The sequence below is a fragment of the Astyanax mexicanus genome, chromosome 8 (assembly GCF_023375975.1).
Source record: "Astyanax mexicanus isolate ESR-SI-001 chromosome 8, AstMex3_surface, whole genome shotgun sequence".
Taxonomy (NCBI): Eukaryota; Metazoa; Chordata; class Actinopteri; order Characiformes; family Acestrorhamphidae; genus Astyanax; species Astyanax mexicanus.
In genome coordinates, this window is record NC_064415.1 from 24,361,061 (window position 1) to 24,377,990 (window position 16,930).

General features: G+C 36.9%; 1 protein-coding gene across 8 annotated transcripts in view; it reads left to right on the top strand.

Moving 5' to 3' along the window:
- mark2b (MAP/microtubule affinity-regulating kinase 2b) overlaps window positions 1-16,930 on the top strand; it is a 67,321-nt gene that overhangs the window by 46,631 nt on the left and 3,760 nt on the right. For 2 of the 8 annotated variants that reach the window (XM_007248072.4, XM_007248073.4), the window contains exons 15-18: window positions 1,974-2,120; window positions 7,480-7,743; window positions 10,772-10,798; window positions 14,939-14,977. In XM_007248072.4, coding sequence (XP_007248134.2) covers window positions 1,974-2,120; window positions 7,480-7,743; window positions 10,772-10,798; window positions 14,939-14,977 — 477 coding nt within the window. The remainder of the gene's footprint in view (window positions 1-1,973; window positions 2,121-7,479; window positions 7,744-10,771; window positions 10,799-14,938; window positions 14,978-16,930) is intronic. The other 6 variants (XM_007248078.4, XM_007248079.4, XM_007248074.4 and 3 more) reach the window with 4 other exon arrangements.

The following is a 16,930-nucleotide window of genomic DNA, read 5'->3' on the forward strand; positions in this document are numbered from 1 at the left end:
GAGGCAAAATTTGGCACAACCCCATTAAAGGCAATTCGCCGAATAGAAAACATGCCACCATCTGATCCACAGCCTTCTATAAAACAGTGAAATCAATATATTGTGCAGCCCTGGTGTCTTATGTGCAGCTGGCGTACAAAACCAGGTCTTACAGTACATAACATCGTTTAAAATCTAAATAATTTGTTCTAATTCTAATACATTTATATCCAGCACTTGTAGTCCACATCTAAAATATTTAAATGCTGTAATTTCAAGTTCCCCACACACCTAAATAAAAAATAAAAGTTGGGTCTCTGATTGGAGGTTAATAAGCTTGTGTGAAATCTAAAAGCACAGTTTTATTTATGAGAGGTTGTTTTTCCTCAGTGCAGTAAGAGCTGATTCCTCTGTGGAGAAAGGCCTGCTTATTGAGCCGTTAGTGTTAGCGTGATATCTGTGCTGCTGCTTGTTGTTGTGTTGATTAGAAGCCGTATGCTGATGTTGTGTGAAGCTTTATCTGTGTGTGTGTGTGTGCTGATCTGTGTGTATGGCTGTAAATGCTGCTGTAGGGCCTGTTTATTACAGTCTGTTCATTTTCCTCTGTGTTCTCTCCTCTCCTTAGCTTGCCTAAATCATTAACTAGTGTTGTACAGTGTTTGGTTTTACCCTTCCCTCACCCCTTCCCTCCTTTATCTGCAACTTCCTGCTTCTATCTCTTTCACTGTGTTCTTTCTTTCTTTCTTTCTTTCTTGCTTTCTCACTTTGTCTTTTATTTTGTACTCTATCTCTCCTTTTTTTCCTCTTTCATCCTCTTTCTCTGCCTGGCTGTCTATCTCTCTCTGTCTCTGTTTCTCTATTTATGCCTTTGTTTTCTATTCTCTCTCTGTCTCTCTCTCTTTACCTGTTACTCTCCTAATTTTTTTTTCGCTCTCTTTATATTTTGTTCTCCCTCCCTCTCTCCTTTTTTTCTTTCTTTCATCCTCTCTCTTTTGCTCTAACTATCTGTCTATCATGCTTTGACTGTGTTTCTCTATCTATCCTTTTGTTTTCTGTTCTCTCTGTGTCTTTTTCTCTCTCTATCTTCATGTCTTTACACTCTCTATCTTCATGTCTTTCTCTCTATTTTATACTCTCTCTCTCCTTCCTGTATATCCCTCCCTCCATCTCTCTCTCTTTCTGCTCGACTTTTTCGTCTTTTTTTCTCTTTCCTTAAGACTTACTCTGAAAATTTCAAAGATTTTTCTTTCCCTCACTCTTACTCACGGTCTTTGCTCATTCTTTCACTTTTCTTTTTTGTGTGTGTGAGTGTGTGAGTGTGTGTATAAAGGATTAGCTTGGCTTGTGATGGAAAAAAGGCACTATTAACTCTGTTGTTAGATTTCTGTAGTCGACCTGTAATAGGCTTATTCTCTCACTTTGCTGCACGGAAAGGTGATAGGACGTCATTTCTCCACCACAAGCTCCACTAATCTGTGTGTTTGTGTGTGTGTGTGTGGTTGTGTGTGTTCTTCTCCTTGGTTCTTTTCCCAGCAATCAGCACTTTGTTTGACCTCCCTCTCTTTTCCTCTCTCACTCTCTCTTTCTTGTACCACTCAGTGCTGTCTCTCGTGCTCTTACTCTATTGTGCCCTCTCTCTCTCTCTCTCTCTCTCTCTCTCTCTCTCTCTCTCTCTCTCGCTCTCTCTCCCTCTCTCTCTGTATATCTTTTCAGTGCCAGAGCTCATTGCTTTCCTTTGTGCTCTGTCTTTCTTTGTGTCCTCTGCGTGCTTCTGCACTCTCTCTCTTTCTTTCTCTCTCTCCCTCCCTTGTGTTCTCTCTCTCTCTCTCTCTCTCTCTCTTTCTTTCTTTCTTTCTTTCTCTCACTCTCTTCCCCCTGACTCTCCCTCTCCATTGTGTGATGAAAATGGCTTCTAATGAAATGCTCTTCCCTCCCTCCACACACACATACACGCCCATGTCTATGTGTGTGACGGTGTGTGTATGGTGTCTCAGCCTGAACACACCTGGGTCCCGCGCCTCCACGGCCTCGGCCGCCGCCGTGCTCTCCTCCTCATCCTCTTCTTCACGTTCCCGCCATCACAAGTCCCTGTCCTCCTCAGCCCACCCCTGCCCCGCTGACCTACACGCACACCAGCCCAGGCAAGTCTCCGCCAAGCAGCACACAAGCACTGAAACATCCTTTACCTTATTACTGAACAGAGGATTTTAAAGAGTGAGGTTTACTGAGGAAATCAGTGAACGCTACAAGTCTCAGTTAGAAACATCCCCCCAGGGGTCAGGCCTGTCACAATAACCGCTTTAGTCTGGACGATATATTGCCTTGAAATAATAGCGATAAACAGTATTATTGTCATTTTAAGAGCATTTTACGCCACCGATGCAGTGATAAAACAAGAGCACAATAATAATAATAATAGTCACTTTAAAAAAAAGCAATAATAAAGTGATTAAAACTTAATAAGAATGATTAAAAGAATAATTTATAGAACGTTCAGTGTTCGATAAATATTTTTAAATTGTAGTTTTATAATTGTATTTTGTTTGGCATTTAGGATATTTGGTTTATGCAATGTCAAATAAATCCTGGCATAATTAATGAAAGCTTGCAAAAAGTATGTGTTCAGTGTTCAGCTGTCGTCCCAAACTTTTCATTTCATTTCCTTCTTTCAATTATTACGGATATTCAAACACTCAAATTGGAATAAAACGTACCGGCACATTTACAATAATAGGCTCTTCTTACTAAGCAATATTTTAATATTGGGGTCAACTCTGTTAATTTAAAGGCATTAAATCTAAATTCGTTTTAAAATGGTATAATATTACAATGCTTTCCAGTAAAAGGAATACCCTATATTCACCTCTCAAAGGTCACAGTGTTCCATGATATTTTTGGTGACCTAATGTCATTGCCATCAAAATGCCAATAAATGTCATTATTGTGAAATGCAAATGAGTAGCCAGCTGGGCAATGGCTGGGGGATTTTCGTCTGAAATGGGAATGACGTCAGCTTTGTCCTCCTTCCCTGTAATTAGGAAAGAACAGAAAACCTCCTAAACAAAATACACTAGTAGTAATAGCCTTAGGGTAGTTGCTGAATTCTGTTATTAAAACATTCATACAATTTCCAGTCAAATATTTCTGTCTGTAAAATGTGTTCCATCAGAAATTTCCTGATTTTTATTCATTAAAGGCATAGTGGGCTGGCCTGAGTTTCGCATGCTTCTCTTAAAAAAAAAAAAACATGGTCCCTCATATACACTGACATGCCAAAGGGACAAGGGACAGCAACTATTATTGTATGCCATGACTTTTGCCATGTCCTATGGAAGCTACGAAATGTGCTGACTATCCAGACACCAGTCATAATAATTACCACTGTAGGTGCTAATGCATTTTATGACATATTACCAGAAAAGTAACAGTAGTGGTTTTAAATCCACGACAATTAAACATCTCCAAAGCTTTTGTTATTGGAGTGTAGTTTTATTTAGTTATCATCCTCAACACCTGGTTTGGTAAATCAGTGTTTAGTGATTTAAAGATAAGGTGAGCTGGAATTTAACACATCCATGCTATGGCTTGGGGGCATCCAGGAGAAATCTAGAATCAAGCTGTGGTTTTCAAACTACCTCTCAAAATCTCAATCCCTCTCTTCAAATCTTGTTTTCCTCTGTGCTAATGTGATCTGCTGTTTTTGCAAGCTTAACACATTTTTGTTAAGCTCAGTACTACAACGCTCACATAAATATGTATGTGCGTACTTCTAGCAAACTAACAAAACTATTCATTCTGATTGCACACATTAATGTGCAACAGTCTATTATTTCCAGCTCGGTTATGTTTTCTGCGCTGTGCACTGTATTGTGTTTCAGAGCTTACATAATGGATAATACATAAATCATGTCTGTCGTTATTTGCAGAGGACTAAGGGCTTGCTGTTTACTTTGTATTTACAGGAAGTGGCTGAATGGGCAGAGGGAGCTTTATGTTTATTTCTTTAGCCATTATGTGTTCTGGGGCTGCTCGTTCAGCTCACTTTATGCAACTGAAGTAGACAGTTGTTGAGATACTACAGGTCTAGTGAGCTGAGGCCTCTCTAAGTTCCTGGTGTTGGTTCCACTGGCCTGGTCTGTAATGTATGGTTATAATAGTTAACACACCAGCAGAAGTAAACTAAACACATGTCCAGCGGACCAATCCCACTATGATCTGAGGATCGCAAGTTCAAATCACGGGTAATGCTGTTCAGGGGCGTAGCATCAAATTCTGGGCCCTGTACTCTCTTAATGTCAGGGGGCCCCTATCCATGCCAGTACACAAAGAACATGAATGAAGAAAAAAAATAAAATAAAATAAAAAAAAACAGGATTTTCATGGGCCCATCCCTCTGCTCGGGCCCTGGGTAGTCAGGTCCACTTTTCCCCCCACTACCACACCCATAATGCTGTTTTCCATCAGCAGCCAGAGTCTGAGAGAGCACAATTGGCCTTGCTCTCTTTGGGTGGGTAGATGTTAATTTCTCTTTACATCACTCAAAGACAATGTTGGTCAGCAAAGGTGTCTGTTAGCTGATGAATCGGAGCCACGTCGCTTTTTGTTGCTACACACTGATGCTCCGACAGCATTAAAAAAAAAAGAGTAAAAAAGTAAAAAAGAATGTTCATATCCTCCTCATTTGGTACTGCTGGAGGTTTGCTTAATGTGGGCAACCATGTGACATGTGGACCAGCTCAGGTGAAAGTGTCCAAACAAGTGATATTAGTAATTTTGTTCAGCAAGCTATGCACATTTGAACCTCTTTCTGGTCACTGTGCTTAGTAATGGTGTTTTTTGGTTTGTTTTTTTGGCTTTAATATTGTTAGTGTTATTCACTTGCAGAGCCCTTAAGTTCAAACACCATTTAAAAACTGTAGATATCCAGTTTATAGAGTTTGCGAAACGCAGAATGGTGCATTCCAGTAAGAAATCAGAAATAAGGTAAAAAACTGCAGCAGACCACATAGAGTTCTGCTTCTGTCAACCAAAAACAGGAAGCTGAGGCTGAAGTGGGCACAGGCTTACCAAAACTGGAGCTATCTCATATTGTTACGTTCCCATGAGTTCTTTCCTCTTCAGAGAATAATTTGCTATCAATATTTAATCATGATAGAAAATATTTCACAAACAGCGATACCAGTTTTCAACACATTTTTCTATATTTCTCAATATAACTCAGAACTTGCTTGGGCCAGTAACGTTAACTGCATATATATTCAGTGTTTTAACCTTCATAACTGAGGATCAGAGTAATGTAAAGACGTAGACAACCAACAGAACTTACCCTGTCTAATCACTACAGTCACGTCATTTATAAAAGCAGGAAGTATCATTTAATTTTGCTCTATAAATAATGTAGCATAGGCGCTAACATGCTCCAACCCTATTCAGGCAAGCTGCTGTGTGTTAGCAGCTACAAACAGAGCAGCAATGGAACTATTTTAACTCGCGGAGTGTTTATTACCAAACAGATTGTATTTTTTCATCCTCTTTAACTCAAAATCAATAAACAGAAATAATGGAACTGTAGTATAATTGAAAGTAATACACTCTATGTTCGTGCTATAACATTGAAATTGGCATTGCTGTGCTGATCTACAACTGCAGCACAGCAGTGCCAATATTACACGTTATAGCACTAACCTCGAATGAATTATTGCTCAATTTACCTACCCAATCTAACCTGCAGAGTTCCTTTGATCTGTAATCAAAGATGAGTAGTTAATTCAGCTTGAAAAACAGTTAACATTACCAGTTAGTTGTTAACCAGCTCCATTGTGGCAAGGCAACAGGTTTTATTTTATTTGGACAAATTTGTTAAAAATTTATAAAAAATAAAAAAGTAAAAATATAATTTCTGGTAATGTTTACATCTTATTTTCCCAAAAAAAAAAAAGGCTATTATATGAAATGATTGGTAAAGCCTAGCTCCACGTCTGTTGGACTTTCTGTGTAGACTTTGGTTGCAGATATGACAGCATGGCAGATATGGATGGCTTTATCGCTATAAGATGGAAGTGAATGGAACCACAGTGTCCATGTTTCTACAGTTAATGGCTTGTGCACATTGTCTTGTATGAAATCTGATTAGATTCTTATGCTGTTCTTGACTGCATCAACACCATACAGCAATGCTAATCCCTTACAGGGGCAGCCCTGGGTCTCTCCTAACATTAAACCAGGAGCCAATCAGCAGTCAGCAGACAGGGTTGTGGACGACTGAAGCTTTGGTAGATGTAAGGGTGAGATTCAGTTGCACCAGAAGGTACATTATATTTGAGCACATATTTAACACCAATTATATCATATATTTTTTAACTTTTAACATGTATTAATAGTATCTTGAGCATAGAGTTGGAGTGTGGGGGGAAAGAGGACTGTTGGGCTGTTGTGTTCCATACAGTAGATTGGGAGTTGGGATTTAATATTTGGGCTCAGTTCTTCCTGAGAACTGAGCATATTTTATTATTTTGAGAGATTGCATAACACATTTTAGCAGCACACTGCAGAAATGAGTCAGTTTCACACCTCTCTGCATCTCGCACCCAGCCACATTTTAGATGTGCTGCAGATATATAGCAAAGTTATAGATATTATTGCCTTGCATTAGTCAGATGTTGTATTGTACACTTTGTTTTTCTTGTACGTTTCACATTATGTACAGCAATTTCTTGGTGACCATAAGAAAAATACAGATTTGGAAATTAGAATTGACATTCAGGCCCACAAATGTGCTCCATCATATGCAAATTTAGCAGTTTTATTGCCATTTAAGTACTTCAACTTAGTGAATAACCTGAGATCGTTCAGATTCTAGTTAAAGAAAAGCAGTGAACTGCTAGGGCTTTTGAGTTTTTCAACCCATTGTACTGATCCTGTGTCCTCTTTAAATCGGTGGTCATTGATTTGCTTCAAGTGGACTCAAGTGGTGTGGTTACCTAAAGTGTGGAAATGATAAGCTCCTGGTGCTGTGTGAGAAGTCATGAATGGTCCATTTTGTAAAGACTGCTTCAACTTATCTCCTTACCTCCCCTTTCCATCAGTATATGCTTAATAATACCCCACTTTCATAGGACTGGAGCGAGGTTATTGTAATAAGCTCACTTTATGCAGAGTAAGTGGGTGTACTGATGGCATAAACACGTCTTGTGTTGGCCTACACATAAATACCATGTGTTACAAGTATGGCAAAACAAAATAACAAGAAGTACTAAACGTTGCTGCAATCAGAAAAGTGACATAAGGATATGCGCAGTCGATCTGAAAGATTCTGAAAAGTTATTTTGTGTGAAAACAAACCAGCAATAATTAGCCCCTCCCCTAAACAAGCCCAGAATTAATCTTGGGTGTGGAGTGTAAAAATACCCGATAGTTGATTATCTGGGTGTAGCATGTATTGATTAATTTTAACTCTCTCTCTTTTCCCTCTTTCCCAATGGAAAATTGTCACTGCTGCAGTGCCCCCTCTCAGCGAGTGCCTAGTGCGTCCCCATCTGCTCACAACATCAGCAGTGCTGCCGGCACAGACCGCACCAACTTCCCCCGAGGGGTGGCCACCCGCAACACCTTCCACATCGGACAGCAGAGAGGAGCCCGGGACCAGCAGGGTTCTCCCTACCACGCCCCACCTGCGTCCCCCTCCCTGTCCCACGGAAACAGCCAGCAGCGGCGGCCCGCCACCTCCGGGATCTTCAGCAAGTTTACCTCTAAATTCGTCCGCAGGTGAGAGCGAGCAGAGCGATGAACATACTGCTTGGGTGAAGGTGTATGGGGGGGAGAGGCAGGACAGGGTGTGTCCTGCTCGGTGGTGAATTGGTGAGGGGTTGTTGAAGTTTTCTTGCTGTCCGAGGTGAGAAGACTATGAATATGCTGCAGGATGTGTTGACAGCATCGGGAAATTGAGCGTCTGTTTCGAGCTAGAAACAGATGGAGGGGGGAAAAGTGATTTAAAGGAAGGGAGAGAGAGATTCTTGTTAAAATGATTAAAAAAAAGCTACACAGCAGAACATCTCACACATTCGCACATTACACTTCCTTCTGATTTGAGTAGGTTCAAATATTTGGGTTTTTGCTATTTTTTATAAAATGAATGAATAGATATCTAGAACACTATTTGAAATATACAAAGTGCTAGATCTGTCACAATAACTATGATATTTGTATAAAACAATATATTATAATATTATAGTGTAATTTCATAGTAACACCTAGGCCTGTCGCAGTCACTATTTTTGAAGATATTTTGTCACAAAAATAATTGTAAAAATAAAAAAATACCATTTGACATTTTACAACCATATAATGGCATTAATATATTATGTAATAGTGTAATAGTATAACAGTGCCTTGTCCTCTTGCAATAAATAATTTTGGATGATATTTTTCCAAAAAAATCAATAAAAAATGTTATTATCTTCTTAAAATCATTTTTTGCCAATTATAGAATGATAATAAAATAGTACAATAATGCAACACCTAGGCCTGTCCTAAATTAATGATATTTTGTCCCAGAAATAATTGCAATAATTTTATATTTTTTTATTTTATATTTTATTGACCATTGTATGCCAAAGTAAATTATATAATAATTTATATTTATATTTTATCTTTTATTTATATTTATAAAAGATAATATTACATTATAATAACGCAATTACATTTATTATGCCAGTTATATGAAGGTAGTGTGAAAGCATAATAATGCAGTTATACCCATTTCAATTTTGGAATTAGAAAATCAAATGTTATATGCAATGAAATGTATCATAAATAAATACCTTTTTGATTTTTTTCTAAAACAAAAGTTGACACATCAGGTTATTCATGTTTATAGGTTCCCCGCTTGCAAGTATTGGCAGTGGGTAATATCAAGGTCAGCAAAAATGTCACCTCTACTTAGCAGTGTTTGCTGTTTCAGCACTATCTCAGATGACCCTGCCCACAAGTCATGTTCTTGTTGGCTAATTAAACCGCAGTGTCAATTTCCATAATCTTGACAGCACCATTTTTAACACAATACACACACACACTTATTCTCCCGCATTTCTCGTCTGTTTCATCATCTCCTGCTTCCAAGTTCCAGCACAGTCTGAACACACTGCCACTGCCATCTTTTCCGCACCTCCGTGGCGACAGTAACCATGGTAACAGCGGAGGTATCGCATTCCCTGGCTCTATAAATATTCGTGGTGGGGACACCTTGGCATGCACTCTGTGGTGCCGCCAGAGCCGTGGGCTTTAGAGAGAAACTGTAGGAGGAACTTCAGTGAAAACAGAGCAGAATCACTTCACATTGTCTCCAGCGAATGTTTAACGAGGCATTATAGCATTAGAGCCACGACCATTTTAGCCGTGTTCCTTTCTTTTTAGCACGGTTTAGGGATCTAATTTTATCTACTGTGAGATTTACTAAGTAAAGGACCAAGACATGAATCTTGTATCTGTTAGAAGAATGTATATTCTTAACAATAAAGGTGATATAAAAGGTTCTTTATGGGAAGCTAACGAACAGATATATGTGATCCTTACAGATATATGTGTATATTTGAATATATATATTTTTAATGGCCCAGTTGTTTCCATCATTTAAACCGTGTAACTGCTATGTATACTGTGTATATAAATCTGGATAAATAGACAATATGTTTCTTTGCCAAAAAAATAGTACCATTTGTGGCACTTAAGTGTGTAAGATGGGGTTCGGTTTAATTTTTATTTTAAATTCACTCAAGTCTCCAATGTCACATCTTTACATGAGAAGGAAAACCCCTTTTGGAACATTTCAATGGGTCATTTCACCTTAACAATTTGCCGCCAGCCGCCAGATTCACCTGGTGTCAGAAACAGGAAGAATTATTTTACACTGAAAAATAGTGATGGTCTAGTTTGTTAAAACATTTAGAACAAAACTGGATTAATGTTTAGTTCTAGACATTTTTATCTGTCACTCATAAATACGTTAAGTGTGCTACAAAGCCATTAAAACCATTCATGTGTAGGAGTCAGTTTGTTTTAAATTCAGTGTCTTTGTATCACATTGGTGACTTGTTTTCCGTTTGGCCCTGAAACTTTCTGTGCAGATTGTATCTGTCTCAAAGTTAGTTGTAAAAACTGTTAGTAATTGTAGTCACAATGCCAGTTTTGTAACGGCTCTTTATATAGCTAATTAAAAGATTCAAATAATGTCTCCTTTGGGCAAATTCTGAGTTGCTCTTCTGATTTTACTTCATTTTTAAAAATCACACAAAAACTCTCTGTAAATCTTAGAGGATATTGTCGCTGTTACACAAAAATAGCCTGTTTTACAGTTTTTGCCTTTGTGTCTGCATTTCAGGAAAAATGCACAAAGTTTTCAGTGACAGCAACAGTCGATTTGTATCAGTCAAGCATTTGTAGTTCACAGTTCAGACCCAGTCTCAGTAGTAAGTGGCCAGGACAAACAAAATCAGTCACCTTTGTGGTCAAATATAACATGAAACATTACTGATTGTCTTCCTCAGAAATCCTTTGTGAATAACTGTGTTTGTTAACATTTAATTATCTGTAATTGTTTAATGGCATGCTATGAGTACTAATGTTTACTTATTCATTCCTCCACCAATAAGCTCATAAATAATGCTTTTTTCAGGAAATTCATCCACCTTCAGGTTTTAAATCTCATGCATTTATGTGCACTACCACACTGCCATCCATATTTACATGCATCCATGTTTTTCTTTCCTTTTTTCTCCTTTCTTTTTTGTTATTGTAGAAATCTATCGTTCAGGTTCCCCAGAAGGTAGGAAAGCACAATGATAACCCCCTGCTGAAGCTTATTTTTTTAATATATTTTTTTTTTATTTCCCCTTTTTTCCTTTTTCTAGTTGGTGTTTTTGTGCAGCTTTTTTAATTTATTGACTCTCCCTCGTGCTGTATTCCTCTGATATTCTATGGTTGGCCCCTTTATGAAGTTTGTTTTCTGTGTAACGTGTGATGACTAGTACTAACATCCCATTTCCTCCCCAAAAGCTTACCCTCAACATCCTCAGTGCAACAAAAGTAACATCCATTCGTTTTCTTTCCTCATCCTCTGTGCTTTCACCTCACTCTCCCCCTCCCTTCTCAGTTAGTTTACGTGTAAACTCACCTGTGCTTACAAGTGGACTAAAGTTACGTGCTTAGGTTACCCTTGGGGCATTGGATACAGGACATGATGCCATTTGTTGCAAAGAACTGGCAGAAAGAATGTAGGTTGTGGAAAAACCCAACCTAAAGTTATTAAAAAGAGTCTAAACTTGTAAGTGTCAGACATACTGTTCCTAGAAAAAAGTGTTTTTAAGTGCAGTAGAAGAGCCTTTAGGTAAATGTTTTGTTGGAGAACTCTTTGTGAAAATAAGATGTCTAAAGTGTAAAATGAAAATGTACTGAAATTCTTGAAACAGACAAGCACTTTCTGGTTTCGGTCAAGGAAATTAAAAGACAGAATAATTTGTACAAGATAATGACCCGTTTAATCATATTTCAGTTTTTCCTCGAGTGTGGTTATTTTTGTAGGTTTGTAATTGTACTATTACAATAGCACTGCTTAAGTAGATTTATTATTAAAATGACGCTGCTGAGGTAAATATGACAGAAGTGCCTTTGCAAAGATAGCTAGCTAGATAAATGTATAACTACAGAACTTGGTTGAAGTAAATTCATGATTAGAACATCATAGCATTTCTGAGGAGTAGATAACTGAGTAGAACAGCACTGTAAGGTAAATTCATGATTAGATTAAATTAAAAATTGTGGTTTTGTAAAAAACAAGACAAAAAATAAATTTTAAGTCGTTTATTCAGTGGTGAAAAATTGGTAAATTGTGGTTTAAAGACCTTCAAATAAAAAAAAAAACTTATTCAGTATCGGGCCTATGTTTTATTTTGTTTGATTTATGTTGAGGCCAAACAATTTCATTTCTGTGCATCCCTAAACAGCATAGGGGTAAAGATTATCTACATCAATTACCGTTTTTAAATTTAGAACCATCTGCTCAAGTCTTAAACCATGTAGGAACCTCATATTTAGGGATCTGTGGACAGTTGTTGAATTTGACACTTGATAAGGGCCGGGAGTTGAGGATGGAAAGGAGTGATGAAGGGGTCATTTTTGCACTGCAAAATTCCTTTCAGGAGGAATTCTCTCTCCTCCTCCTTTTCTCTCTTTCTGGCTCTATTAACAAAATGATGATGAAGATGAGGATGACGATGACAGCCGCTGAAGCTGAGAATGACTGACTGACTGAATGATTGGCTGGCTTTGGTTTGCTTGTCCAACACACCTCACCATAAACTTTCTTAACCCCCTCCATCCTTTTTCTCCTTATTTCACTGTATAAGAACAAAGCGGACTCCAGGTGTATGGAAATCTTCCTCACTCACATCTCACTCACATGGTTACTCTGACAGCTTCACAATCATCTCAACTAATGACAACTGAAGTAACACTTTATTTTGACAGTATATTGTATATGTATATTGTATTTGCTTCCTTCCCATCAGTGAGCCACTTCTTTGTGGGAATAATGATGTGTGGTGTTTTGACCAGCAGAGGGCACTGTTGTGCAGTATAGTCACTAAAATGTGTAGTTTGCGCCCTCTGGTGGTCAACATTTTGATTAACCTTCTTTTACAGGGTATATTGTGTTTATAACCTTGTGTTTTGACATTCCTGAAACTATGGATTGTGCTTTGTGCTCACTAACATGCTCCTTTATGGGGTTACCATGCTTCAAGCTCTTGGCTGGCAGTGTTGTGGCTTTCTGAGTCTCTGTTTGTTTGTTTGTCTGTGTTTGTAAAATGTTGGTAATTTTATATGACTTTTTGTGTGGTTTTGGTTGTTTATCAGTATTAATTGAGATTAAATAAAATGGGTACAAGTTTCCATTTTGTCCCAAATGTAGAATGTCTGAAAATTCTTTAAATTTTCACTGGAGCTTAAAGGCTAATATAGACAATATATAATGGAAGTTTATTTTGCACTCAATGCTTCATTTGAATTAAGACGTTGGAATTCAACACTTTTTGTTTTTTACACCATTCTTTATATTTTTAATGTCTTTGTAAATATAATGTAAAATACACGCCTCCACAGATGATTAAATTAACAAATTAGGGCTTTTTGAAAAATCAAATTTTTGTATTTGACATTCAATATTACAAACACACCTCATTGTAATGATCAGCTTCTTATAAAGTTGTAGCATTTAGTACCTTTTAATAACTAGTTAATCATATGAATCAGGTATTTTGGACCAGTAACAGGGTTCCACCAGGTCCAGGATTTAGAAGCAAAATTATGAGAGCATCAAGGATTAAGTGATGTTACCTAGGGCAAATTATTATTATTTTTTTGATGCAGTTGAATGGCGAAAATTTTGTACAATTATATGTATGTGTATAAATACATGTAAAGAATGTATATTTAGTTGTTGAAAGACCAGTATTATTTTTGTATGCTTACTAAAACATTGTACAGTTTGTTTATTTGTTTTTTTAGGAAAACATTATGGAGTTAGACCACTTTTATGGTTATGGCAAACATGTTAAAACTATATTTTAATGATCGCTATATATATCTTAAATTGTATAATAAACAATCAACAGGAACCTACCTCCAAGTTCTCAAATAAAGTGGGCTGAAATATAATAAAAAAAATAATAATAAAATAGCAGTTATACAGTTTATTAGCGCTTTTAAATGTTTGTGTATTATTATGTTACTTATACACACAGTAATTCTCAACACCTATTTGTGGATATGTTTTCATGTTTTTGATTTGCAAAATACTTCATAATACTATTATCAAATGGTATTGCTAAGAATGCTAGCCTGAATCAAATGCTAAATGTGTACATTAAAAAGTGCAAACTTTAGTACTAGTTATATCCCAAGTTAAACCGTTAGCTAACTGTTTTAGCATTAAACCATTTGGCATTAAAATAGTATACAATTACCTCAGAATTAAACAGTGTTGGATACAGCTGGTAAATGGAAGGCAGCATTGTACTCTACCAGGTAGTTAATATTATGCAAATTGAATGCCTAAAACATCACACTTTTGCTTCAAACTGTGTAAAGCTTTTAAGGAATCTCAAATAGACTCAATTAGAGCTCGGGTTTTGTTAGCCTGTAGCTAAAAACGATAGCAGAGGCTGACTTGAAGCTGTAGATTTTGCTTCCGCTATTGTTTGTTTTTATATTAAAGGAAATAACCTCACACAGCCTCAGTTACTGTATTAGCAATTCTGTTTGAGATTAGTGAAAAACTTAATGTGGATTGAAAAATGTGTGTGAAAATACAGTGAATGCAATTTACAGTGGTAACAAATGGGGAACTAGCAAACCTACATTAGCCTTGTAGCTCCAGTGCTAAGATAAAGATGCAGACCTTAGCCAACATTTTGGGTGTTAAGTTTGATTTTATTTCACAAAGCTGTTCTTTTAATGTAAGTCTATGTCTGTCTCAATGTCTTTATGTTCATATGTCTGTGTGTCTGTTTTTTAATGTATGTATGTGTGGTGGGTGTGTGTAGGGCTTGTACTAGCTATAGGGCTAAACACTGTTGGATCAGTGTTGGCTACAGTTATTGTGGTGATGGGCTTGTGTTTACTTTTTTAGTGCGTTGTGGAGGGTACCGGTTTATTCTGTTCTGTTCCATTCCATTCATTTAATGTTCTGTGAGCAATCGGAGAACATTGTCAGATGGGTGCTGCTATTACACCTAGTAGCACAAGTAGCATTTCTACCTCTTTTAAACTGCAGAGTAAATGGAATGAGATTAAAGTGTTGGAATTTTGGGAATTCTTGTTTCTTGTAAGGTGATAGAACCCCCTCTCTCTGTTCTGTTTGTGGCAGTAGATCATAACAGAAACTAATGTTGTTGCAATTTGTTTTGAGGAACCCGTATGAAGGAGAGGGTCAGGAAGAGGGGAGCAGGTGAGAAAAAGAAACCCTTGAAGATGAAAAACAGCATTCCTGATCAAACGATTTCCTAATCGGACCTAATCAGTAGATATAGAGAAAGTCTTAATTGGCTTGGGGAAAGGGGAGTGTAATTGGATGCTAATTGGTTTGTAGTCTTAATTGTAACCAATCAGGATTAATGAGGTTAGAGAGGTGTGTGTGTTTGTGTGTGTGTGTGTGTGTGTGTGTGTGTGTGTGTGTGTGTGTGTGTGTGTGTGTGTGTGTGAAAATGTTGTGACTAATTAAGCTGTTTACACCATCCTTCTGTCAACATGACGATGTGTATTCAATCATAAGAATTTAATTTAGGATTACTTACACAACATGCAGAAGTGTGCGGAAACTGATCTTTGACATATTTAACATATTTTCATGTCAACATACAGTTATTTAAGCAGTAACTATACAAACGATTTGTTACTTTTTTGAAGTGCATATTACATTGCATGGTAGTAACAGATTACTTTATTGTTTACTGTTTACTTTATTTCTGTAGGTGTTCTGTAGTCTGTGTTGTATCTTTGGTATAAACATATATTACAAAAAAAAAGTTTAATCTTTGTTTATGTAGGGCAGAAATTAATTGGTTTATTGGATCATTTTAAAAAATCCTATCACACCCTGTGGTAAACTCCAAGGTTCCAAACCCAATACAGTTTCCCAAATGCTATTGGATGCTCTGAGTTTTAATCTAATGCCGCCATCTGCCACTCCTTGAATATTCTTCATTAAGAGTTTGCAGCTTAAAAGTACATTATTTTTGTTCAGAAACCTTATGAACTCCCAAGGATAAAATCTCCTTTTTTGTTTACTTCTGTTTATTGGGTGTCTGTTTTTATGTAGGAAGATTATTAGATTTTTTTTTCTTGTATTAATCAGAATAAGCCACTCGTATGTTTTGGCCTTCAGTGCTCATGTTCTGAACATGCTTTACATACATGTATTTATTTACACAGCCTTAAACATAGAAAGTTCACAGATCATCAAAATAATTCCCAACTAGTATAAATACAGCTTAGTGTTGCAATGAGTATTACAATAAGTGTTACAATAAGTGTTACAATAAGTATGTATATCCATATACGAACAGGAAACACATTGATAGAAGGTGGTGTAAACAAGCTCTTTGTGTTATCAATCAAACTGGTGTATAATCCCTGTCTCAGTGATTGTTTCTCTCTCTTTTTCCCTTTCACACACACGCACACCACACACACACACACACACAGACAATTAGGTAGTTTGTAATTCCCCATGTGTATTACTTACAGCAGCCTCCTACTAGTTGTTTTTTTTTGTACATACATATACAGGGTTGCAAACACTTCACATCATCCAGCCAGCTCTGCTGTAAAATAGAAGGAAATGTCAGAAGATCACTCAGATTCCCTAACAATTTAAACCTAAACTGAACTTCCTATCTGACCACACACAAACACACCAACACACAATGTGTGTAGTATACTGTATGTGGGTGACATTTTAAAGTAACAGTCTCCTCAGCCTGGCCATTCAATGGAAGATGCATCAGAAAAAGATTGGGCGAGCGACAGGGAGAGAAATGTCTGTAAACCTGAGTAAATAAGACGTTTAACTAGAAGCATGTGTTTATTTCACAAACCATACTAAAATAAGAATCTCCAAACCATAAAAAGTAATAAATGTTCTGAAACAGAGTACTTTGTTTTGTGTATAACATTAGCTCATTTTAGCATTACATGCTAACTCCCAAATTATTATTATTATTATTATTATTATTATGCATGTGATGTATAGCTTATGTAAACAGAGAGAACTTTCTCATTTGTTCATTTGTTCTAACAAGTTTAGGAATGCAGAACATTTTAACATTTAAATTTAGTTTCTGTGTCTAAACATGTTTAGATACTGCCTAAAGGAGGTCAAAGGGAAATAATGGGATAGAGG